Here is a 27,095-nt window from a genome sequence, read left to right as displayed (position 1 = left end):
TCATCTCCTCAGCTTTTTCCCATAACACTGAGCTTTCTTCCCCCCACTTTTATTCTGAATAATTAAAAACCTACAAAAAAGTTGAAAGAACAGGAAACAAACACCATTATACAACTTTACCTTATTCACCAATTGTTAGCATTTTGCCACATTTGCTCTCTGTAGCTCACTTGCTCTAATTCTGTTATTTCTTCTACAGGCCATTTTTCTATAAAAATGTTTCCCTTCATTGTCTTAAGATGTTACTTATGTGAATGCAGGATGACTTAATACATTTCCCTTAGAATAAGGAGTTAGTATAAAAATCAACTCTAAGGATGGCAAATGTTCTCTTTCAATTTTTAAAAAAGTACCAACATTTTCTTTGATGTCCGCATTTGGTCAAGAGGAAACCCTTCAAATTGGCTCTCACGTTCTGGAACTTTTCCTGCCCCAAGTATAAAATCACTCATCTCTCCAAGGAACTCTGTCTCCTTTCAGTAGAAAATGATAATTAGAAAGCAAGATCTTGGTGCTAGTTATGTTCTTGACTACTGGGGTGTTGTTTCTTAGGCCCTTTTAGTGAACAGATAGGGAATATATATATTTTTTCGAATGTCATGAGTAGATAATGATATTTCCAATTCAAATCTAACATTACATAGTATTTCCTTAAAATTCCTTGACTTTATAACTCCTTTCTCTTACACTAAAAATGTTTGTTTTCTTAATAATATTTTTACTTATTTGCTTTATTCTACATTATACAGCAAATAGCTTCAAAATTATAACACTAATAATACAAATAAACAATGAAACTATTGAATAAAATGTAGGGTTTTTGCAGTTCAACTTTTTTCCTTAGAATGCACTCAAAATAAGATAAACTGTATTCAAAAGTCACTTGAAATAATTATTTTCTCTTTGGGATTAAATTAGTAGTCTGATACACAGGCTGGGTTGTTTGAATTTGTTTGCGTTGTTAGAATTTATTGTTTTCTTTCCCTTAAATTTTATTTATTTTGTACATTTACGTGATTCAGAAGTAAAAACTGTGGTAAAAGATATAGCAGAGAGGTATTGCTTCCATTTTTTCCATTTCTCCCATTCCCCTGTAGGTGTAGTCATATATAATTCATTGTCCAAGTGGGATACTTTTGAGAAGGAATTGGATTACTTAAAATAATTATAATTCATAATTTTTGAAATACTTAAGTATTGACTGAAGCCTAATCTTATCTTATCAGAGGACAAGTAAAATAGTCACACACTAAAGCAATTCTTTAAAAGCTTTTAAGAATATCTAAAAGTCTTTATATACTAAAAATAACATATATACATGTGTACTAAAGCAAGTTTAAAAATAAAAGATTCTATCCTGGACAAAATGATTTTCATTGGTGGGCTTACATTGTTACCAATTATTATTATTTTCTGTTTACCACTTGGCATCTCTTACCACAAAAGTAATGAAGTGTGTGTGTGTGTGTGTGTGTGTGTGTGTTTATTCTTTTCTTCCTTTCTAATGAGATAAAAACATCTTGCTTGCTATTTCACTTATTAAGTATACTTACAATTATTCCATAACAGTCTACAGAGATCTTCTTCATTCTTTTTTATAACCACATAGCACCTTATTGGGTAGATGACCATGGCTTATTCAACAAATTCCCTGTTGATTGGATATTTGAAATTCTTCAGTGTCTTGCTGTTGTATACAATGTTGTCACAAATAACCTTGTGGATATGCTCTTTAGTATTTATAGAGGCATGATTGTAGTGTAGTTTCCTAGAAGTGAGATTTCTGGATTGGAGGGAAAACACATATGTAATTTTGTTAGGTACTGTCAAATGCACTGTCATAGGAGATCTAATGCTTTGTACTCCCACTAGCAATTATATGAGAATCCCTGCTTCTTTTGTCAACTAAGTTGTTATCAAACTTTGGAATTTTTGCCAATAAAATAATAGGAAAGAGTATCTTAGTAGAATTTTACTTCTCTTATAAGTGATGTTAAGCGTCTTTTCATATGTTTGAGGGTCTTTTGTCTTTCTTTTTGGGTGCAGTCTGTTCATGTCTTCTGTCCACTGTTCTCTTGGGCCTTTGGTATTTTTCTTCCAGATTTCTAGAGGTTCTTTCTATGTTAAAGTATTAGATCTTTGTGCCTGTGAACTAAGTTGCAAGTATATTTTTACAGTTTGTTATTCATATTTTGAAAAATGTAAATATATACATGTATATGGTTTTATTGCTCATATTATATATATACACATACATATGTATGTATATATGTTATTGCTTGTGGATTTTGAGTTATATTTACAGAAGCTTTCTCCTCTCTTATGTTTTAAGGAATTAATCATATTTTCCTCTTTTTTTTTTCTTTTTTACATCCAGCTCTCAGATCCATTTGGAATTCATTCTAGTGTACAGTGTGAGGTACTGATCTAATTTTTTCTTTTTCCATGTGACTATCCAGTTGTCTCAATACTATTTTAAAATTTATTTTTTTTCTCACTGATTTGAGATGTCACTTTATCATACACCAAATCAATGTATATATTTGGGTCTTTTTCTCAACCTTTTTTTTTGTACTTTAAGTAAATGTGCAAATATCATACTGTTTTAATTATGGATAATAATAGTCTCCAAAGGTCAGAAGAGATTATGGTTTTCCCAAGGTCAATTCATTGAAAAAAAAAATTAGAGCCAGGATTTGATCCATGGCAACCCTACGTTTGTATGATTTAAATAAGCTTCTAAGCAGCATCGTTATCTCAGTTAAATAAGTTATCTGATATAGTTATCTTATTGATAATAAGTGGTGGTGTTTGGTAGTTGTAAACTACAAAAATTAGGGGTGCAGAGTAGTTTTTGTAGCACAAAATGATTATCTTAAAAGTCTTCTGACCCCTTTCCTAATATATGGGTTATCCCATATATGGGTTATCCTATAGTCTATAGTCTAATTCCAAAAGCTCTTGAAGAACCCTTTACTTCCAGAAGTAGGATTTTATATGCATACATACTATTAGAGTATATATGGCAAACTTTGAGCTGATCTGAGTGGTAATGGACATGGGGGGTAGGGGGAGAGAGTCTCTATTATTTTCTCTTATGACCCACATTCTAATGTCCATGTAATGAGAATCCCTATGATGAATGCATTATTTTATAAATGTGAAAAAGAACCCACTAGAAAATAGATATGAGGCAAATAAATGCTGTTTCCCTAGTGTTGCACAGTTTAAAACAAAAACAAAAGCCCACTGGCAGAAGCCATCTGGTCCTGGCAACCTTCCCGGTTAAACACTTTTAATTGCTTCTATGATCTTGGTGGGTTGATGTGCCATGGTTTACAGGGATTTGGGAGAACTGACCTTTATGAAGTAATCACAGTTCGTTGTACAAAAGAACTCCGAGTTACCAAAGCAGGCAGCATATCCTGCTGTGGGGCTGTGGTAATAAAAATGGATCGATGTGTGATGGTGTCCTATTTGGAATAACTTCACTACAATATTCTAGATGTAAGGCCATGCCAACAGCCAAAAACATTCCACCTGGAATGTTCTGTGAGTTTTGGCAGTGATCGTAAATCTAGTAGGGTCTGTAAGTGAGATTTGTATATTGTTAGTCACTCTTATGACACCAAGTCCCTTTTCTGTACATCATCTTGAATTTTTTATTGAAATACAGTTGATGTACAATATTATGTTAGTACAGGTGTACTACATAGTGATTTGACATTTGCATATGGTATGAAATGATCATCGTGCTAAGTCTAGTAATCATCTGTCCCCATGCAAAGTTATTAAAATATTATTGACCATATTCCTTATGCTGTATATTATATCCCCATGGTTTATTTATTTTATAACTGGAGAATTATACCTCTTAATCCCCTTCACCTATTTCCCCCAACTTTCTACCCGCTCCTCTATGGCAACAACTTGTTTGTTCTCTGTATCTATGAGTCTGTTTTCCTTTTTCCATTTTAATTTTGTTTATTTTTGTGTTTGTTCTGCTTTTTAGTTTCCACATATAAGTGAGATCTTATGGTATTTGTCTTTCTCTGACTTACTTCACTTAGCATAATATCCTCTAGATTCATCCATGTTGTTGCAAATGGCAAAATTTTTTTAATGGCTGAGTAATATTCCATTTTGTGTGTGTGTGTGTGTGTGTGTGTGTGTGTGTGTGTGTACGTGTGTGTGTGTATCTCACATCTTATCCATTCATCTATTTTGGGAGAAGACATTTTCTGATACAGCATTATTTTCCCTATCTATTTTTAATTTCATTCAGAATAAGTTTAGCTCAAGCTCTTGAATTATCACCTCTTTCTCTTATACCCTTCCTCCTCCTCTTCAAACTTCTCTGAAATTTCTGAAGAGAATGGGCCATACCCTGACCCCTTGTTCCTGAGCTGTCCTTATTCAGAGCAGCTGTGTTCTCAGAGGATGCATCCAATGAGGAATGCTGTAATAATGTGATTCTGTCCGAGGAACAGACACTGTGTGGTAATAGAGAAAAGAAAATTACACTGGGAAGTAGAGAGCAAAGTCTGTGACCTGGCTTGGCTCCTGGGTGTGACCTTGGACAAGACCTGAACCTCTCTGAGACCTAGATCTTTCATCTCTAAGGCAAGTGGGCTGGCTCAGAGATCTCTGGTCTTTTTCCTCTTCTGACATTCTATCTCTTTGAAGGTTTGTAACCAATAAAAGTAAATTGGGACATTATATAACAAATACCTACCCCCATTTATGCATCTGACAGTTCCCAGAGTTAGCCCTTATGTTGCTGGGATTTGGTACAATATTCTTTCTTCGTAGCAAAAACGATCACGTGTGTGATTTTTGTGGGTGGGGCTGCTGAACTCTGTAGATTCTGTGACTGTTCCTACAAAGATAGGGGCCAGTTGTTAAGCAGGACAGTACAGTAACAGTTCTGCTCAGCTGAAGTTAAAGTAAAGACACTTTATTGAAAATTTGCATTTCTAGTCCCTAGTGGGTGATGATGTAGTCATTTCCACTTTAGCATTAAAGAAAAGAAAAAGTATTACATAGTTAAGCCATTTGTAATTCTTATTTCTGTGGAACCAAACTGACATCCCTCTAAATACAAATAAATATTTTGCCCTAAGCGTAGAAAAATGATTAATCATGACTTTATAGCTTGTGCAAGAAGGATGACTGTATTCGCTTGTTAACATTGGGTCATTTCTCCGTTGTTGGACAAGTAGTACATTGGAGAGGCTGAATAATGTTTCTGCTTTCTAGAAAATTAGATTTATATGTATGTCTAAAAACACAGCTGTCATTATATCTGTCAGTTAATTCTGCATATATTTATTTGCACTATTAAATAATCATGGGAAAAATTTTTTTTAATATTATTTTATAGTTATTAAAGAGAGTATCTGAGGAAAACAGGGATATAGGACCTCTTGCAATCACTTCCAGGAAGGCTGTAAGTGGTTCAATTTGTGGTTAGAGTTCCTGACTGCTTGGGAGTCATTTTGATAAGTGGGAGCTTCACCTCTCTGATGGGTAAGAAGTCTGTAAGAAAATGCTGATATTATTAATTGGAGATCATAGAATTTTAGAGGTAATAAAGACCTGTGGGATCATTCAGCTCAGTCTGTTTACTTCACTGATGAAGAAACTGAGGCATAAAGAAGTTAAAACTCTGTTCAACATTGGTGACTATTTTGAGGGGAACTAATTTGAGAGCTATATGATACCTAAGTTGATTCTGTGTATTGTATAAATATTAAGTTTTCGTTCTTGGAATGCTTATCTAGTACATCCTCCAAGTATAATTTGTCATTTGTTAATTTATTTGTTCAGTTTATAAATTTAATATTATCTGGATGTCAAAACAGACAAGCATAAAAATAATATTATGACCTATTCTCATTAATAAGTAAGAATGATTAGATTTTAAATAAAATACACCCAGCAAAAATTAATATCAATTGAAGAATCATCTATGAAGGATAAGTGGAAATGAATCCCTGGAAGGCAAAGGTGGTTTAATTAGAAATCTATTATCATAAATCATAACATCTAAAATTAAATAAACAAAAAAGTATCATTCTAATATATGTTAAAGGCATTTGATAAAATCCAACACTCATCCTGACAAAAACTCTTAGAAACCTAAAAGTAAAAGGCTACATATTTAACTTTGTAAATAACAGCTATCCCAGACTTACAATCTTTTTCATACTTAATGTTGAAAGACTAAAAGAATCCCCATTAAAGTTGGGGGAAAAGAAAGATAATCATTGTTAGTGTTATGCTTTAACATTATTTGAAATTTCTGAGTACTGAAACATAACATGAAACAGAATGAGACATATCCAATAGAAGATTAATTCCTTTTTTCCCCCAAAACTCGAGATGTGCCTAATATAAGACAGGTATTAAAAAAAATCAGTTGCTTCCCTAATTACTCCAATAAAGAAAAAATATAGTTTTAAATATTCCATTTACAATAGCAGCAAAAAGTACAACATACCTAGGAATAACTCTAGTACTATCTATGCAGGATATAGATGAAGAAAACCATACAATTTTATTGATTGATGTCAAAGGGTATTTGAATAAATGATAAGTTAACCCATATTCCTGCATATGAAATGTGAAATTGAAAAAAATTAAAAATTTTCAATATTTAATACAATTCATCCTAGACCAAATAATAAAGTATTTAAACCTAACAGAAGGATTCTATGTTTGCTTAGACTAATAAATGGATGGTAAGAGTAATGTTAGTTGTCAAAGGGTAAAATAATGAATGCCCTATTTGTCCTACTGCACATATGCATGAATAGCATACATTAATAAGCATTACAAAGCTGTAACAATTTAAAAATGGTGCAGTGCTGACACAAGAACTGGCAGACAGGCCAATTCAATAGAATGGCTAACTGTGAAATAGAGCTTAGTGTAAACAATAATGTCATATAGGATGAAGGAATGAATACAAATCAAAGAAAGAACAGATAGAGTATTCAAAACTTGGTGTTCAGAAAGCTGATAATTTGCTAAGAAACAAAGTTAGAGCCATTCTATATTGGTATAAAGAGTAGTTAAGAGAACAGGCTCTAGGGGCTGACAGAGTTCAAACACACACCAGCTACATCACTTACTTAGTCATGTAATCTTGGATAAGCAAATCGATCTCTCTGAACTTTAGTTTCCTCACATATAAAAAGGGACAGTAGGAGTTATTCCCAATAACTATTAATATAAGTAATAGTTATAAGGAGGTTATGGGAATTAACTAGGCGATAATTCATATAGTTAATGTAGTATACTGCTTGCAAATACTCTTCACTCAATAAACATGATCAGTTATTTCTATCAGACACCAAGGTGATTACATATGTATTAATAGGCTAATGTAAAAATAAAACCATGAAAAGTCCATATTTAACTGGTCTTAGTTTTGAGAAGGACTTTCTAATAATAAATACAATAGAAGAATTCACAAAGAAAAAAATAGATGTGACTACATAAGAATTTTAAAATACTACGTTTAAAATATAAAAAGCTGCAAAGCCGCAAATAAAACAGTTATATATAAACTATAAAGAGCTCTTACAAATCAATATAAAAATCAGCAACATCCTAGACAATTAACAAACATTAAGATAAATTCAAATAAGTTTTTTAACATTCTAAATCAATATTTGAAACAACGTAAATAAAAAATATGAATGTGCATCAAATTAGGAAAAGAATATGGCAGTGCTCCAGTTGCCAAGAGTGTGGGAAGATGATCACTCCATGATTCTGCTGGACAGGATTTATATCATGTAACATTTTGGAAGACAATTTGGCAACACTTTATAGAGTCTCAAAATGCTTTCACCATTTTAATCTTATTCTAGGAATTCATCCTAGGGAAATAATCAGAAAAGCAAATGAACATTTTTGTATACTTATTTTATCATAACATTGTTTATAATAGTGGTCACATCCATGAAATGGAATAGCATGCAGCCAAAAGAAATCATGTATGTGAAGCATATTGAATGGTGGTCCAATTTCTCACAATAATGGCTAAAACATTATGCAATTTATTATCAGTAATCACACCAGTAGCTACATTTATCACTACATCTGCATCTAAATGTGCACCTATACACAGAAGGAAATATACCAGTTTTCTAGGTAGATACCAGAATTACAGGTAAATTTTACTTTTATTTTATGTTGTGTATTTTTAGGTTTTCTACAATAATTAGCAGCACTTTTACCATCTGAAAAAATAAGACAAATAGTTGAAATATAGATGGCATTCTGTTTGTCTCTACTTTTTTGGAAGGTAATACTTCACATATGATGTGACAACTTGCGTTTATGAGATTTTGTTGTATTTCATCAATTTTGCATGAATTTAAATTTAACCTTTGGAAAATTAATATTAGACTTTCTTTTTAATTTGTTTGTAAAACTTGGGCGTGAAGAACAAAACTGAGGTTATGAAATTGCTCTCAGAAACAGCTGGAAACATCATTCAGTATTGTATTCTGTTTAATGTTCAGTGCCCTTTCACAGGGAGCTAAGAGAAATATGAGTCTTGGCATATGTTATTTTTGCATGAAAGCTTACCAAAATCCCTGGTGTATTTCAGTTGCAGGAGTGATAGGCAATAGCATTTTTTGGTCTCTGCCATACAGTTTGGCATTTGATTACGGTTTAGTGCTTCATAATATACTGTCTTTGGAATTTCTCCATCTTATGAACTCTCAAAGTATTTTATCTTTTTATTCAATTTTAGCACATTTTATTCCAGTTATCAAGTTTTTATTTATTGAGCAAGTTTTATCTTGTAGTAAATCCTACTTCTTCTACCAGATTGTGAACTCCTTGAAGTCGGGAACTTCTTATTCACTTCTTATTCACTTCTTATTCACTTCTATACCTCCTGGACCTCACCCAAAATATCTTGCACACGAAGGTAGTAACTTGTTACATGAGTAAATAGAATCAATGAGAAATAACTATTTAATATATTGCCTTCTAATTGTTTCAAATTCTGTTTTTTCTCTGCCAAGATTGGAAGTTTCAGGAAAGCAAAGCCTAGGATGTCACATACTATTTTTGCACCTAATACCTGCTAATAAACTCATAAGTATTGCCCACTTAAATTGTTTAACCTTTTGCTTTGCAAAGTAAGTTTAGATGAAATTATCTGAACATGGCTTATTACCACAACTAGTAGTTAACCTTAAACAATGAACAAGGATTTATTTAAAGATTTTGCTTTTGTTTTTAGCCTAGTTTATGATAACAAGTGGTTGTTACTTAAAGCCTCATCATTTCCACTTATCACTTCCAAATATTTGATAAGTACCTATAATGGACCAGGCATCATTCAAGCTAGTAAATAAAAAAAGGTAAAATTCCCTGCCTTCATAGAACTTGCATTCTAATGAGGATGGTGGGAGAGGAAATAAATAAGTGAAAATGATGTTAGGCGCTAATAAATTTAGTTTTGAAAAATAAAAAGGGAACAACTAAAAAAAAGCTTCATTGGAAAAGTGTCATTTTAGCAAAGACTTGAAGGAGGCGAGGGAGTGATCCTATGGCTATCTCAGAATGAGAATTCCAGGCAGAAGCTAGAGCGAGTCATAAGACCTGAGGAGGGTGTGCTCTTGGTATATTTAAAGCACAAGGACTAAAACAGTGACCCATTAGAAAATTTATACCGAAAGGTATAGAAGATCTATACCTGACTTTGCAAAGTTGTGATGAGGTATAAACTGCATGTAAAGCACTTAGCACAGTCTTGTACATATCAAACAATTGATAAGTATTATTTATCATCATTATGTGAATTACATGAGCTAGACTCTTAGAACATTGCTAGAAAAAAGCACCATACACTGATGTCTTTTTAGGGTGAAAACATGTCTGTGTCAAGCCTACCTGATTCTAATACATTATTTCCTTGCATAACTAACTACTTGCTATGTATTCTTTATTTCTGGTGGATAACTACTTATTCATGTTTCTAAATAAAATTATTTAAAATGTGTCCATGGAGCTTCCGTGAATGAGCTGAGGGAGTTTGAATTTGTACTATCCAAATGCCCAGAGATCTCTGGCATGGGATTGCTCAGCAGGCTTTTCATGCAAAGTTACAGGGCTGAGGTAAAGGCCCTGCTGCTCAGAACCCAGTGTTCCATACTCCCTTGGTGATGGTTATGGTCGCTCTCATAGACATTAGGTCTTACAGGCATCCTCAACGTGAGCCAAGTTCCCTTAATGGATGTGCTGGAAAGAGCTCAGTGTTACTGAGTCAAGAATGTAATTTGAGCTGTGCCAACTGGAAACAAATTGATCATTTTGGCCCACATACCTGAATCTGAAGAAGTCCTTCCCCATCAGGGAAGACTTTCCAACATGATGCAGTTAAATTCCCAAATGTTCCTGGATATGGAGTCCTAATTTAGATTTGCTATTAAGCCCTTGAATATATTTTCAAATATGCCCTTTTAAATGCTCAATGGAAAATGGGATGAGGTTCTAGTATGTATGGTTGCATGCATGATCCTTAGTGACATTTTCTTTTTATTCCTTCCAAATTGGGAAAACAATTGCAAATAATTTCCTTGCATTTGGACAAAGAAAGGGAGCACAAAGTATTCCCAAGATCTCTTGGAGTAGTTCGTCTGTCAAAGATTGCTGAGATTACTAGTTTATAGACTTTGAAAACTTTGTTTCCTAAGCAACAGCGAAAAATAGAGTCAAAATCAATTTCTGAAGTCAAAAGTAAGTACCATGGTTAAGCCTGTTTCTATACCAAAACCAAACTAGATAAAATGGAAAAGGAAAACAGAATTAATTGGGTTTTCTTAAATTCTTTGTTGATCCACTTGCAATGCAGGCCAGACAGAAACATACAGCCAAAATACTTTCACTGTTCCTAAAATGTTAAATGGTGTCAGAAATGGACAGGTGTGAAATTTCATTAGGAAAATTGCTGTAGGTGAGAGGGAAGAGAATAACAGAAGTTAGGTAGAGATAGAATAAAAAAAAATAGAAGTTTTGGCTAAATTGTCCTAGTTTCTGCTTCTTTTCTTCATTATTTCATACTTCTTTTTTATGAAGTCATTTTGTCTGTTTTAAACCCTTCCCATTTTAAGAAAACCAGATATATTCAAGATTTAGATGACAAGCATCCTTTTATGTCTTGTTTTAACAACTTTACTGAGGTATAATGACATATGATAAACCACATGTTTAAAGTATATAATTTGATAGATTTTGACATATGTCTCCCTCTGTAGATCATCACCATAATCAAGATAGTGAACACGCCTACCATCCCCTAAAGTTTGCTTGTGTTTTTTCATAAACCTTCCCTACTCTCACCCTGTCCAGTACCAGTCAACAACTGATATGCTCTGTGTCACTAAAGATTTGTTTACATCTTCTAGCATTTTATATAAATGGAACCATAATGGAATCATATGGTATGTGCTCTTTTAGTCTGGCTTATTTCACTTAGCCTGATTATTCTGGGATTTGTCCACGCTTTTGCTCATACCAATAGCATTCCTTTTTATTGCTGAGTAGTATTTCATTGTATGAATATAATACAGTTTGTTTATCTGTTCATCTGTTGATGGACATTTGGGTTTTTTTCCCCAGTTTTTGGCTATTCCAAATAAAACTGTTGTGAACTCTGTACACTATCTTTAAATGAACATATGTTTTCATTTATGTTGGGTAAATGCCTAGGAGTAGAATGGCTGGGACATGTTGTAGATACACGTTTAACTTTTCAAGAAACTGCCAGACTTTTCCAGAGTGGTTATGCTGTTTTCCATCCCCAAAGTGATTATTCCATTCTACCTTTGCACACTTATCTCTCTCACTGGCTGGACATTTTCCTGAGTTCAGGTGGCTGTAAGAACATATCTATTTCCTCTATCTTCACCATGAGGATAGCTCCCAAATTTATGCCTCTAGTTATCATCTTCCTCTGGATCTTCAGCTCTGCAATTCCAACTGCTAATTTGCTAATCATCTACTTTACTAGTACTTTTATGAGACTATGAAGATGGGGCACTGGATCCATGCCCTAGCTCAGTTCCCCTGAATTCTCTTTCCTTTGGCAGGACCCAGGGTAGAACTGCTTCCTGGCATGATTTCACCCTATCATGAATAAAACCTCTCTTTAACTCTTTTCAACTCCTGTGAGACAGAATGGAACTTTCACGAAGACTTCACTGAATACTTCACCAAAGACATCAAGGGATATGAACACAGAGAATAAGAAGAGGGTTTTCTGATCCCTCACACAGCTAGCATGCTCATAGGAGCTAAAGTCCCTGCCCCAGGGAAAGAGGACTGGTACCAAAGGACAGGCACCCTGCCCCCATCTGTAGTCAGGAGAGGGGATTCTGAGGCAGACCTTGGCTGGATTCACACAGTGCCACTGTTAGTTGAGCGACTTCCAGAAAGTTCCTTAACTTCTCTGAGTCTACTTATGTGTAGACTGGAGCCACCTCATAGAATTCTTTTAAGATTGAATAAAATAAGTAATTGTTTGACTCATATTAAATACTTGATGTTAAATTTGATAAACATTTTAACCATATAAAATCCAATACAAGCCTTAGATATCTGTATGTACCTTGACTCCAATGATCTTTTGACCCCTACCTTATCTTATATTCATTGATCTTACCTTTTTTCTGGTTATCACCTCTCTCCTAGCTTTACTACTTTTCCTACCCAGTTTAAATCTGGTAGAAATTCATTCTAATCACTTCTATTGCATAAATTCTCAACTTTCTTGTATTACTTTCACTTTGTCCCTTGTTTTCACAGAATTCACCATTCAGTAAGGAAACTATATATTAAATAGACAACTGTAAATGTTGCAGTGCTCAAGGACTTGGTTTTGAGCTTTTTTCAGTAACTCAGCTAGTGATCATGGCTTTATATACCAGCTATATGCCAATATCTTCTTTGAAATGCTAGACCTGTATATCCAGCAGTTCCCTTGATGTCTCCGCTCAGATGTCTAAAAATATCTCAAAATTAACATGTCCAGAACCAAACTTCTTATTTTTCCCTAGAAACCTGCTCTATCCACAAAATTCATTTCAGCTGGTGGTAAATGTAGCCTTCTAGTTGCTCATGTCAATAGGTCTGGAGTCATCCTTGCTCCTCTCTTTCTCTCATTCCCATATCCACTATCTTAAAAATATGTCCAGAACCCAACCATTGCTTTTTATTTCCATGTGCATTAGTTTTGTCCAAGCTACCATTACCTTTAAACTTGATCATTGCAATACTTTCTTAATTATTATCTCTGCTTCCAGCCTTGACCCCCTACAGTCAAAATTTTCAGGACAGCAGCAAGAATGACCTTATTAAAACATTATTCATATCGTGTTACTACTCTGAAATTGCTCCCAACCTCATTCACAGCAAAAGCCAATTTGCCCACAATAGCTTATGAGGCTTACAAGTTCTACTTTCCACATTCTCCCTTCACTCACCTCTCTGCCTTTCTGATCTTATTTTATACTGTCTTTCTTCTCACTCTGCTTCAGCTACTCTGACCTCCATGATGTCATCAGACAAGCCAGCCATAGTCTTTCGCATAGAATATTCATTTCCCATATATCCTTCTAGCTTACTTTCATTTCCTTAAGATCTCTACTCGAGTGACTTTTTCAATGAGGTTTACCTCAATCAGCCTATCAAAAAATTTAACCACTCTAACACTTTATATTCCATTTATCTGTTCTCTTTTTTCTTTAGCTTGTATCAATATTTAATAGATGATATATGTTGCTATTTATCTTTCTTATTATTTCCTCCCTACACTAAAATGTAAACATGAGGTAGGGATTGTTGTCTGTTTAGTTCATTGTTACATTCTCATTGCTTAGAAATACGGTGGGTGCATAGTAACCCTCAAAAGTGTTGAATAAATGAATGAATGGAGGAAGGGTTTTTTTTTTCATTACTTTGCTTACTTGACATATATACTCCTATCTTTTCCAGAGCCATCACGACTTGAACCGATCTAAAAATTAACATACCATTACCCCTTTCACTTTCTATATGGATGTAGAAATCCCCAAGGCACAGGTTAAACCTCCTAGAATACACTGAAATAGAAAATGTCAACAACACTTCCTTTAAAAAAAAATTGTCTGCTTTAGAGGAGCTTACAAAGAACCCTCACGTGGACACTATTGACCATGAGGAATAATCAACAAATTATATTAAATCTCTAAGAAATTCATTAGTGAAAATTTCATAAGAGACTATAAAATAAGAATACTTAAAATTATAATGAGGGGCTTCCCTGGTGGTGCAGTGATTAGGAATCTGCCTGCCAATGCAGGGGACATGGGTTCCAGCCCTGGTCCGGGAAGATCCCACATGCCGTGGAGCAACTAAGCCCGTGCGCCACAGCTACTGAGCCTGCGCTCTAGAGCCCGCGACCCACAACTACTGAAGCCCACGTGCCTAGAGCCTGTGCTCCACAACAAGAAAAGCCATGGCAATGAGAAGCCTGCACACCACAAGGAAGAGTAGCCCCCGCTCACCGCAACTAGAGAAAGCCTGCGCACAGCAACGAAGACCCAATGCAGCCAAAAATAAATAAATAAAATAAATTTAAAAAAATTATAATGAGACAAGGGGAGAAATAGAAAGTAAAATGAAAGAAGGGGGTACTCTAAAGCAAATGCTTCCTTTGTCTTAGAGATATCTCCAAGTTCCCTGGGCTCGAATCTCCAGCTACTTTTGACTTCAAGTGCTTAGCCTATAAAGCACCTGTCACATTTTTACAGATTCTGTCTCCTTCGTTATTCCTTTTTTTATTCATGTATTTAGAAAATTTGTTTCAGAGCACTTATTATGCACCAGGCACTTTGTTAGACACAGGAGATACAATGGTGAAAACACAAGCAAGTTCCCTACTTTCCTGGAATGTTCCACAAGGAAAGCAAGGAAAATATATATACTAAATAGATCATCGTCAATGTGACAAATGTTGTGAAAAGTAATGTATTGTGTTAAGGGACTGAGTCAGGGATTCAAATCTCATCTAAGGTGTCAAGAAAGAATGTTTCTTACATTGCTTCTTGCCTTTTTCCTACCATCATCACCCTAACTAAGACCCTCATTATCTCTTCTGCCTCCATCATTCTGCCGACTCTCCAACTCTGACCATATTTGTCATGATTAAGTGTTTATTGGCATTCTCTAATTACAGCATGGCTACAGCCTTTTCTTCCTTCTTTCCCACTATTCCTCAAACACATCTCATGTTTTCCAACCTTTTTACTTTTACTCATGCTGTTTCAAGCAATACATATACTTTTTGTCTTGATCTGTTTTCTCAGCACCAACTCAAATTTCCTTTCTTATTGAAAGTCTGTCTTCTCTACTCCAGCACGTAGGCTAGTGAGTATTATCTGAACTCACAGCAGTTACCCCTTCTTTATTTATTTTTATTTCATCATAAGCTATTGCATGATATTTTTTGTACTGTTACACTCTGTCTTAAAGACAGGAACATTGAAGACCAGACAAGTTTTGAAAATCAAGAATTAAGGGAGGAGCAAACCAGGATTAAGTTACTTAATGTCTTAGAAATATACTTTCTAATTTATAAAAGGTAGATAATGTTATCTGACTCAGAGATTTCTTGAGATGATCAAATGAGATGAGACTATTTCCTAAAGTGTGGTTTACTGAAGATGGCACATGGCAAACATTTAAAAAATACTTATACTTTAATTTTAATTTAAATTAGAAAAGAAAAATTGGAACTAGAATATAAACCATCAGTTCTCTTTTGAAAGAGAATTGTGGTTTACTTAAGATGGTACATGGCAAACACTTAAAAAATACTTATACTTTAATTTTAATTTAAATTAGAAAAGAAAAATTGGAACTAGAATATAAACCATCAATTCTCTTTTCAACTAGACTTTATAAATTATTTCTGGTTTTTAGTTTACTTTTTAATATTATTAATAAACATGTATTATTTATATGTTACTTATTACTTATGGAGATGTCTTACCTTTGTTTATTCTGGTGAAGACAAGTTTATTTAAAATAAATTTATTTAAATAAAAAGTGAGTCAAATTAAATTTTAAAATAACCTAAACAACAATAGAGGTATTATGTGAACATGCAAAAATGGATGAGGTTAGATAAATACTGAGGTAAGGCAAGTTAAATACTTTTGTGGGCAAAATACTTTGTATACCTTAAAGATGAAATACCTTAATTTCATGTAAAGATGCTTAACGTAAAGTAGCTGACATAGCGGAGGCACCTAGCAAGTTGGTCTCCTTTATATTCTTTAAGCCGGAGAGAGGTTACAATTAATATCAGGAATATTTTCGGTAACACTATCTGCAATTGACATTTGCACTGAGGATTTCAGCAGCTGCTGTTTCTGTTTTTATGTAGGAGGCAGGATGGAAAAGGAATAGATTATGTGTTTTCATTAGTGGGTCTCATTTTTAAGGAAATGAAAAAAGGAGTTATTTATTTATGAATATAGTTTTCTGTATTAAATTTTGCAAAAGATCACCTGTATCTATCTATGGAAAGGGTGGAATTACAAAGTGAAAAAATGGCCAGCTGGTAGTCCACGAATCAACAAGTCTCATTGATTTATCTTTTGAAACGTTGGTTTTCAAAGCACTTTGAACCCTTCTAACAGTGACTTTGATTTATCTCTTAATGTATGAAGACGAGTGTGAGGTAAAAATACAAATAGAGGGTAATAATAAATGCTTAATGTGGGTCTATATAGTGCCTTCCTTTCTTCTCCCAGGAGTGTGAAGGAGTTTAATTCAAGTGATATGCTCATTCATTTGTTTATTCATTCAGCAAATAACTATTAAATTATTCAGATATATTTATTGAGTGGCTACCATGTGCAAAGGACCATGAGGATAGAAAAATAAATAAGGGATTTTCTTGAATTGTTCACAGTCATTTAGGGGGCAACACGTAAGTTCAAAGTAATCACAAATGAATGTCATAAGAGCCAAACCTGAGATGTGTACAAGTGCAATAGGAAATGTTAGTTTTAGTGCATTAGTACAAACTGGCCCTGTCTCAAGGGATCAGGAAAGGTTTCATAGAGAATTACTGAGCCAAGTCTCAAAAAATGTGTAAAGATTTCTCAAACCACAAAGATGAAAAGGAGCAGGAAGTGAGGTGAAGAGTTAGGACTGCAGGCAGAGGAAACAGCATGTACAGTGATTCAATCACATAGAATGTGTGTGTCTGGGAAACAGAAAATACTTTGGTGAAGACCCAAAAGATGATATGGCAAGGGAATAACTTCATCAGAAATGGCCATTGGACTTAAAAGAACATTCTCTTATAGATCAATTCTTGGGTCTTATTGTTATGGACTAACAGATTATTTGTTTAAGGTGACTTTAGAAATTGATTATAGAGTCCAATACCCAGAGGTAAGACAACTGGTAAAAGTGAAATTAAAGCTAAAAGCAGTGACTCCAAAATTAGCACCCCACTTCCATGGATGGGAGAAATCCTGCTGTTGAGATAGCTAGAATACTGGACTGTATAACTGAATCATAATTGATAAGAAAGTTCCCATGCCGAAGGGCTCTAATTAGATGGGTGGTGTTTAAATGTCTCTATTTGTGGCAAGCTTTGGCAAAGCATGTAAATTTAAAGGGATTGAGTAGAATTCTCTGTTACAAAATTACTCAACTACCCATCTTTTAGCATTGTGTAGCTTTATCAGGAAAACTGTCTGTGGTCTTGTTTATTGCATTGATTTTTGTACTCACAAGTTAAAGTTCTTGCATGTTCCATGTGATATCCATTCTTTCTTGGCTGCTGGCTTGATATTCTTGAACTTTGCTCCTCACCTATATCCACTCAGTTCTACATTCCTTTGATAGTTATTGCCATATCAATCTATATCCCCAGTTGTAGCAAAATTTAATTGTAAGCATGTGGCAAATCATAACATGTGGATTCAGAACTACTATATAAATTCAGGATGCATTTGAGTTTTTCTTTTTATGAGAAATCTGTAAAATGAAAAGAGGCTCTGAGAAGACTCTCAAAAAAAAAAAACTATTTAGAAAGCTTAAGAAAATATTCATTTGGCTCAGAAAAGAGACATTTGTGAAACTGAAAGTCTTTAAATTTATGAAAGATTTTTACAAGGGTTTGGAAACTGATTTGTTTTCTGCACTAATGGAATAAAAAAGAGGAAAGAACTTAAGAAGGTAGACTTCCTAACATTGAGGATGATTAAATACAATCATAAAAAGAGTTTTTAAAAAAATTCTCTGCTTCATAATACTAAGCACGTGTTCTCTGTCTAGACTATCGTTTTCTTTTCTTTTTCTTTTTTTTTGGCCTTCCCTAAAGATTAGAGGATGAATAAAAAATAAACATTTTTATTGCACCCATACTGTGTGTCAGGTACTGCTCTAAACAGTTTACATGTATTATCTCATTTGATTTTTATTATCAACACAATGGCATCGTTTCCATTATTACCCACTTTATAGAATTGACATTACTTGTCCAAGGTCACGAATATGACGGTGGTAGTCTATCTCACATCTAACTTGAGGTAATTAATTATCATATGAGAGTGTCTTTTAAACAGCATTTTAATTAGGTGACTTCCTGGCAATCTCTTGCATGAAACATTTCACAATAAATCTTATACATACTATTGTCAGACATGCTTATTAAACACTAAAACCTCACATGTAGGCCAGTTAAATTCTCTAGGTTTTATTTGGGGGGAGGTGGAGGGAGTGTTAAGTTAGAGGCAAGCCAGTTTGACTTATCTGAGTTTGTATAAAGTGATGGCTAGAGCAGTGATTTCTTGAGCTGACTATGGCATCCCAGGATATATGGGACTCAATAGGTGCCCTTGGAGTAAGAGTGTGGGGTTTTGATCAGGGCAAGAAAGTTGACCTTAGGATCACCAAAGGAATAAAAATGAAACTGAGAGCCCTGCGTAAAACTGAAACCTTAAAAGCGTTCTCATTTAATGAGAGGGCTTCTAAAAACTTCACGCATTAGCCCAGGTAAGCAATAATGAAGAGTATTTCTATTATGAGTAGAAAAATGAAAAAAAAAAGTAAATTTAACACTTTTGTTTGAACAGAATAACACTAAGCCAAATATATTAAACATGGGACTGCTCCTGAACTAGTGAAATCTCTGGGCAACTAGCAGAAGAATGTGCAAAATTATTCTGTAGCAACAGTTACGCAATTAAAGATCCCTGGGACTCCCACAGGAAGTACGATCTTACTAAAGAAGATCTTAGAATAAAAATGTATAGTGACATGCAGAAGCTACCCACCATGAGTAGAATCAGCATGATTAGACTTCCAAGAATACTAGATGAAAAGAGTACCAGATAAGGACTACAAATTGAATATGTTTTAAATTAAAAACATGATAGAGGAAGGAATAAATATCATAATAAAAGAATAGAACATCATGATAAGAGGCTGGGAGGATTTTAATATATAGAATGCCTAGAAATTTAAATATATATATATATAATAATTCACTAAAAATAAACACTCTATAGATAGGTAAGACAATAGATTAAAACTTAAGATAAAAAAGTAAGAATGAGGTCTGAGAATATAACCCTGAAAGAAGCACAAACAAGGGAGGAGAAGAATAATAGGAGGTATAAAAGCAATAGGATGGGTCACATGAAAATGTCCAGGAAAAATATAACAGGATATTAGGAGGAGAGAATAGACAGAATGAAGGGGAAGACGTACTAGAAGAAATAATGACTGATACTTGTTTATAACTAATCAGGTTGAAGAAACATAATGAATTCCAAGCAGAATTTTAGAAAAATATTGTATTACAACTGTAGCTCAAAAAGACAAAAAGTCTTCAAACAAATCATGGAAAAGAGACATATTCTTAAAATAGAGCAATTGGATCGACAGCAGACATCTTATAAAAATAGATACCAGAAGAAGGTATGAGATAATATCTTCAAAGTGCTGAGGGAAAATCTTGTCAATCTAGAAATCTTTATTTACCTATGTTATCCTTCAAACTCTAAGGTGAATGTAGACAGTTCAGGAAAAATATGAAAAGATTGAACATATTTAACCGTCACAGACTTTTGCAGAAATAACTATTAAACTATATACATCAGTAAGAAGGAAAATTAGGAGGGTTAGGATGCTAAAAATAATGAGAAAATAAATTAATACATGTGGGAGTTATTTTGACTATTAATTGTAAAGTAATAAATAATGGTGATAATAATGACAGATTTGGTCTGGAATAGAACTACTACAACAAGATGGAACTAAAATACTCTCAAACAATAACATGGAATATTGGGTGTAGTATTAAAATCATCAATTGTACAACTTTATAAAACTTAATTTGAAAAATTAGATCAAATGAAAAGGGTGATTAGCACTTCAAATGTCAATATTTATAATAAAGCATAGTAATCAAGGTGATATGGTATTAGCACAGGTAAATAAAAATAGAACAATCAAAAAAGAACCCAGAAATAATTAAATGCACACTCATGTGATCTAGGCATATGACTTAGGATAAAGATAGACAACTGGCCATAAATATGGGGGGGAATAGATTCCCATCTCACAGCATAAAATGTTTTTTAAAAATTTAAGACTTAGAAGAAAATATAAGATGATTTATTTATGAACTTGAGATAGGGAAAATTTTTCTTAAGGTACAAAATGTACACACATAAAGGAAAACATTGATAAATTTCAGTACGTGAGAACTATATGACAAAACATAAATGAAATTAAAAGACAAGTCAGAGATTGGGAGCAGACATTTTCAGTGCATGTAGTAAAGAATTATGTCCAGAATACATAAAATACTTTTATAAATCAGTAAGATATAACCTAATTTAAAAATGAACAAAGGCTATGAAGAGAAGGAAGTTCAAATAGCCAATAAATATATGAAAAAATGCTAAGCCTCACCAGTGATTAAGAAAATGCACATCAAAACTACAAAGAGTTAACAGTATACATTATGTTTGAAAAAATTAATGTCTGATTATAACATGTCATCTAGAATGTAGGACTCACATAAACTACCAATGGACATATCCTATGATCCATCAATTACATTTTGAAGTATCTACTCTAGATAAAGTTGTATATCCTTAAAGAGAGATGTACAAGAATGTTTCTTGAACATTATTTTGAGATGAATTCAAGGTGGAATGGAGTGAGGTGGGAGATTTTGATTATATTCTGAAGAGTTTATTTCTTTAAAATCAATCTGAATCAAATATGGCAAAATGTTCACATTTAATAAATCTAGGTGGTATGTACATTGGTGAGTGTTATATTACTTTTTTGTATCTCTGGGTGCCTAAATATAATTAAACATTTAAAAGAAAGAACATATGAGATATTGAAAGACTAAAGAATTGATTGTGATGATTTTGAGAGCAGAAAAAAGAAGGCGGCCTAGCTCATTATAATTAGAGTCAATAGGCTTGTTATTTGTAGTGACTTAAACATTTTTTCACACTTATCCATGACTGGTTGGTTCTTTGGGGCAGAAAAATAACTATTTGCAACTGGGTCATTGGTTTTAATGTACATATACAACTAGAGTGACCATTTTTCCTATTGTCCATACAGATAAAACATGCAGAAAGTATGAGCTATTCCTTTGCCTTTTTATCTACATCGACACTAATTATTGTGCTTTTTCCAGTTGACATTCATTATTGGGCTTATAGAGAAAGCACAAAAACAGTAATTTTCTTTCTGAGCTCCCACATTATTTTTCACACATCTGTTATTATGCCATTCTGCATTGAAATTTATCATTTTATGCATCTATGTCCCCAACTATATACAACTTCTTGAGAGGAGGGACTGTATCTTATTCAGTTTGCGGTCCCCAGTGCTTGACAATAGTAATAATAATACATTTTTGTGGAAAAGTATTGCTTACCTTTTTAATCATATAAGTAATAACATGAGTATATTCTCATTGTGGAAGACTCAAATATTGCACAACTATATAGACTAAAATGTAACTGTTTTTATCCTCTCTTTTCACTACTCTCTACAGAGGTAACGAACATCAACATTTTGGCATCCCTGTGAATTAAAGTTAAATATTATGTTTACCTTCATTTAGTCATAAATTCTATGTAGTGTCTATTTGACACCTGCTGTTTGATGACAGACTAATATCAGACTTTAAGGGCTATCAACTATGTATATTATATATGCAAACAAAGCAAACAAATATTTAAATGTTTATTGGTTTTGTACATTAACTTTTTATATTTCAAACATGTATTTTCTTTGGTATATACCATACACCTAACCTAGATAGCTTTTCAAGCTACCAGATATTAATTTCTAGGGCTTAATATTTACTCTGTTTTTATAATTATTTATGATATATTTAGATGATTTTTAAAAGAAAATCATGTGTGTGCTAGGCAGAAAATGTAGCTATGTAATTCTTAATGGCTTGATTTAAATATTGCATTTACCTTGAGAATTCAGAGGAGACTCACACTGTGTGTTGAGGCATGGACCAAAAGCTGCTTAAAAGGATTAATGTTGCATCTCAAACTCAGCTGCACTGGTAGGCTTCTGTCATATGAGAGGTATTAAAAATGAAATTATAAAGGAAAATCTCTGTCCAGGTACTGATGATGTACAGATGGAAAGCGTCTGAAAAACTTGTTTTCCATACACAGCAGAGCTGCAGAAGTTGTTTCAATCAGCAGAGCAATGGTTAGAGACTATTAGGATTTACTGTAGGCAGCTGCTGCCTACTTTGTAACAGGTACACCTGCCCGGAAAGAGCCCAGCAAAGATGGTTGTATAACTATGGCAATGACTTCATTCCATCGACATGATACCCATCTTTAAAAAATCTTTTACAACTGAAAATTGTGGATATGCTTCTATTGCCTCTTCTAGACTTTCCAAGTGTGTGAATTCTCTTATTTTGCCATGGACATATTCAAAAAATATATTTTGAATACCTACATTGTGCTAAGCATTTGCCTTACACGTAGGCACTGACTACAAATGACCTATTCCACACTGCCCTTTCTATCTCCAAATGCCTATTTAAGGAATAATAGTTATTACTGTTATCTTTAAAGTTAAATCTCAGCTGGTAGGCCTGATTTATTTTCTTAAGAACTCCATCCTATAAAAGTTTATAAAGCCTCTAGGTCAGGTGTGTGAAGAAGGTCATTAAGGGTTCAATATAACAGCAAAACCAACCAACAAAATGATCAAGCGTCAAAGATCTTACCAAGCACCAGTTTTAGTGACTTAAGAAACATTAACTTATGAAGAAAGTGCAAAAATTGTTTTATGATCTGGCAGTCTCATCAGAGTAAATTAACATTCTTTGATTTCCTCTATGGTATCAGTGATATGAAAGCTCGGTATTGTTTTCTCACTTCTTTATTGTTGGATTCCATCTTAAAATATTAAAAATGGAAATTTCTACTCATTAATGTAGGGACGATTGCTCCCCCTCCCCTTTTCATCGACTTTATCCTGTTAACTGAACAGTCTTTTAACTAAATCACAGCTTAGACAAACGCATATGCAGGAATAGTGAATTCCTTTAACATCACAGCAATATTGGGATAAGCTGTGGTCCTGCCGAGTAGCTCTTTGAAAGCTAAGCAGGTGTTGTCATTTATTTATTTGTTGGATTTCTGTGGCACTTTTTTTCCCCAAAGAGTACAAGGTGTGATGTGGTGAATTTTGCACAAGGGTTGTCTAAGAGTGTCAAAAGGAAATTAAAGGAAAGTAGAGTGCATAGGAAATGAGAACACAGAGCAAAAGTAACAGCTAATGGCAAAACCAAACCCCAGGTGGCAGTTAGGCCTGTTGATGAAGGTAGAAGAATCTGGGCTGCCCCAAGGGTACCACTGTTGGCTTTTCAGAACACTGAGTCATTTTACCAGAGCCTGTGCCCCTGGTGAGCACTAGACATTTCTGTTCAATACTCACATGGAGACCCCTAGACTAGGAATCAGAATCATAGACTCACAGGGCAGGAAGGGGCCTACAAAATCTTCTGCCCAATTCTCTTATTTTACAGATGAGGCAAATCAAGCTCAGAGAAAACAAGGAAACAATTTAGAAACAAAGCCAGGGTTTGAACCCAGATTATTCATTTATTCAGCAAACATACATTGAATGCATTGTGTTCAACACTGTTCTAGGCACCAGGGTTACTTTAGTGAGTAACATGGACATGGGTCCTGATCCCACACTGCCTTGTTCTACCTCCGATTGCTTATGAGGATGTTCAGTGTACTTTATAAAATGGCATTCTGTTCAATGGAGACCCAGCACTCTTTGGGGGTAAACCTCAAGTGACGTAGAGTGAGAGAAGGGAATTCTTTTCCAATTTTCTGTAAGTGTGTTGACATTCTTTGGTCAACAGATGCTCCCTAGGGCAAGTCTTTCAGATCAGATGGAAAACATTTACTGGATTGAGTCTCATTTGTGGATCAGTGGATGGAAGGTTTTCCTTGCTGAGATGAGCAGTTTATTTTTTGTCCTCTAGTAGGATGGGCAAAGGCTTAGACGTTATCTCTCGCTGGAGGAAACACCTGTCTCTTAAAATTGACTTTACCTTTAAAATGCCTCATAATAGTCTAAACCCTAGTAAGGTAATTGAAATTGGAAACACTTGGTGGTAGCATCAAATGTGAGAATTCTACAAAGGAGAATGGTTTAAGAGTTGCCATAAATCTACCTTCTCAAAAGTGATATTACAATCCTCCATTTAACACTGGCTATCACTACAAGAAAACTCCCTTGTTAAAAGAAAAGGGAGTAAATTGTTCTATTTTGATTTGAAGGTAGATTTAAGCCCGTCTCCATTACTCAGTCTTCAGGCAGTAAACCTGTGCTTATAAAAGCAGCCCAGGTTGCTTTAGGGGTGGAACCAATGAGTTTAAAAGCTGAGGACCTTCGCTCCGCCATTAGGCGATAGATTTCATCCTGTTCACTTCGCCCTTTGTCCCGGGCCAGCCTGCAAAGAAATAAAGTGTTATTCTTGCAAACTGTGGGTAAGACTGGCTGATGAGCACAGGTAGGATTTTCCCTGGACCAAATGGAGTTGAGGAGGGGGCAAAGGAAGGACACTTCTGTTTTCCAGCCACCCTGACAGTCCGATCTTCTCGGAGGATCAGAGCGTGCTCTAGGCTCCGGGGACACCTGTTTGTGCCCACAGGGCCAAGTCCGTGGTGACCCTACCTCTCCTCCGTGCCTGGCAGCTCCTGTATTGGCTGATTTACCTGCGAGGCTGTGTGTGGATCTGTCTTTCCGCGGCCACTGCTGCCAGCACGTACTGTCAAGGCAGAGGGAAGCCAAGCGAGGAAGGCAACTGCCGGAGCCCAGAGCGGGAGGTGAGCCACCTCCCGGAGGAGTTGACTGCGGCTTCCCTTCCTCCTGACACGCATGGAGTTTGGTGGTGACGGAACCGAAGAACTGCAGGCAGATACTTAGCCGCCTGGATGTGTGTGCGCCGGCTGGGAAGGCAGCGCCCGCCCGCCTGACCCGGACCTCCTGTTGGCAGGATGTAAATATACCTGCGGACTGGCCAAACAGGACTGCCCTTCCCCCCAGCCCATTCCCTCCTCCCACCCTCTCCCTCGGCTAACCAGCATGAGAGGAACTGAGAAAGCAACAGCCTGCAAGTGACAGCTCCAGACCGATTCCGCTTGTCTCTGAGCCGAGGTGGGAAGTTGATTGTGCAGCAGCTTCATTGCGAATTCCTTCCATTGGCATCGCTATGTTTGCCTCTATCTGGTATGCCAAGAAGCTGGGTCGCAGGTTCGTGCACAACGCCAGGAAGGCGAAATCCGAAAAGGTAGGGAATGAGTGGGTATGATTACCTTTTCGATTTGCCAACTGCCTGCTCTGGACTGCCGGTCTGACTGAATACAGACGCAGGCTTTTTTAGCTTGGGATGCAAACTTGCCTCTCGCTGGGAATGTAGTCCATGCCACTTGCAGAAGGGGGAACTCTTGGAGCCTGGCTACTTGGGAGAGAGGCCTGGGGCGGTCAAGCAGAGTCATTAGCTGTTCAAACAAAATATTTGGTGAAATCATCAATTGATAGTGTCTCAACAGAGGCTTAATATTCCTTTAAATGGCACAGGGTGAAAGCAATTGAGCAGCTGAAATCTTTGCTTCTTCAGGGAGCTCTCTAGTAAACTTGTTGCTACACTGGATTATTTTTATTCCTAAAATCTTTGGTTCTGAAGGGGGCATTATAAATCCCTGAGCCTTCCTCCAGTACTTATGTCCTAGTGTGTGTCCTAGGAGCACATATTTGGAACTCTCAGTAACATTGACCGGACTCCACAGGGGTGCTTGATATCTTCTCAAATGAACAAAGCCATCACTTCAAAAGTGTTTACAATGAGCAAGAATTCTATTTATAATCGTATGGTCCTGGCCATTTAGAGAATGGCTTTGTATTTCTTTTATTCAGCATGACTGGTTGTTTCCAGAGAGCCTCTATGTAGATTTACCTCATTAGTTTTCTTTCTCTAAGAAATGAAAAAGGCCTGTAAGTCCTAAGCTGCATAACAAGCTTGCGTCTCTAATTTGCCTTATGCTTTCAGAGGCACTGGCCAAACTGTCATATTTAGGATATCGGTATCCAACTTGTTAGGTGATGGGGAAACTTCCCAAGAAGACAACATTTTATGAAACTGAGATTTTCCATATTATTTTGAGGATGTGATCTTTGGTCAAGCATCCTGTCTTAGAGCTTAGACCTACTCTTGAGATTGAACCAGAGGAGGCTTTCCTGGCCTGTGGCACAGTCCTTGCTCTCAACTGCAAAGATTCCTTCACTTTAACTTGCTATTTATTCCTTCAGAGTGGGGATGTTGATAAAATGGACAAGAATCCAGTGATAAACCAAGATGATTGTAGTGTGAAAAGAGAAAAAAACATCACTGGAGTTCTGACATTAGGGTTGTAGCCTTTCAGAATGTCCAGATCTGAGGATTGTAGAATGTTGACAGACTT

The 27,095-nt window shown here is 35.2% G+C and overlaps 1 protein-coding gene across 17 annotated transcripts in view; it reads left to right on the top strand.

Annotated features, from left to right (window-relative positions):
- Nucleotides 1-27,095, top strand: part of DLG2 (discs large MAGUK scaffold protein 2) — a 2,016,902-nt gene that overhangs the window by 1,050,533 nt on the left and 939,274 nt on the right. For 11 of the 17 annotated variants that reach the window (XM_060303825.1, XM_060303817.1, XM_060303816.1 and 8 more), the window contains one exon: nucleotides 2,378-2,419. The exons of 4 other annotated variants lie outside the window; for them this stretch is intronic. In XM_060303825.1, the coding sequence (XP_060159808.1) occupies nucleotides 2,378-2,419 (42 nt within the window). Of the gene's footprint in view, nucleotides 1-2,377; nucleotides 2,420-25,454; nucleotides 25,925-27,095 lie in introns of those variants that run through there. 2 more of the 17 variants (XM_060303836.1, XM_060303841.1) reach the window with 2 other exon arrangements.

Source organism: Globicephala melas, chromosome 8 (assembly GCF_963455315.2).
Source record: "Globicephala melas chromosome 8, mGloMel1.2, whole genome shotgun sequence".
Taxonomy (NCBI): Eukaryota; Metazoa; Chordata; class Mammalia; order Artiodactyla; family Delphinidae; genus Globicephala; species Globicephala melas.
The sequence above is the reverse complement of the archived record's forward strand: the minus strand, read 5'-3'. Positions and strand labels throughout refer to the sequence as shown.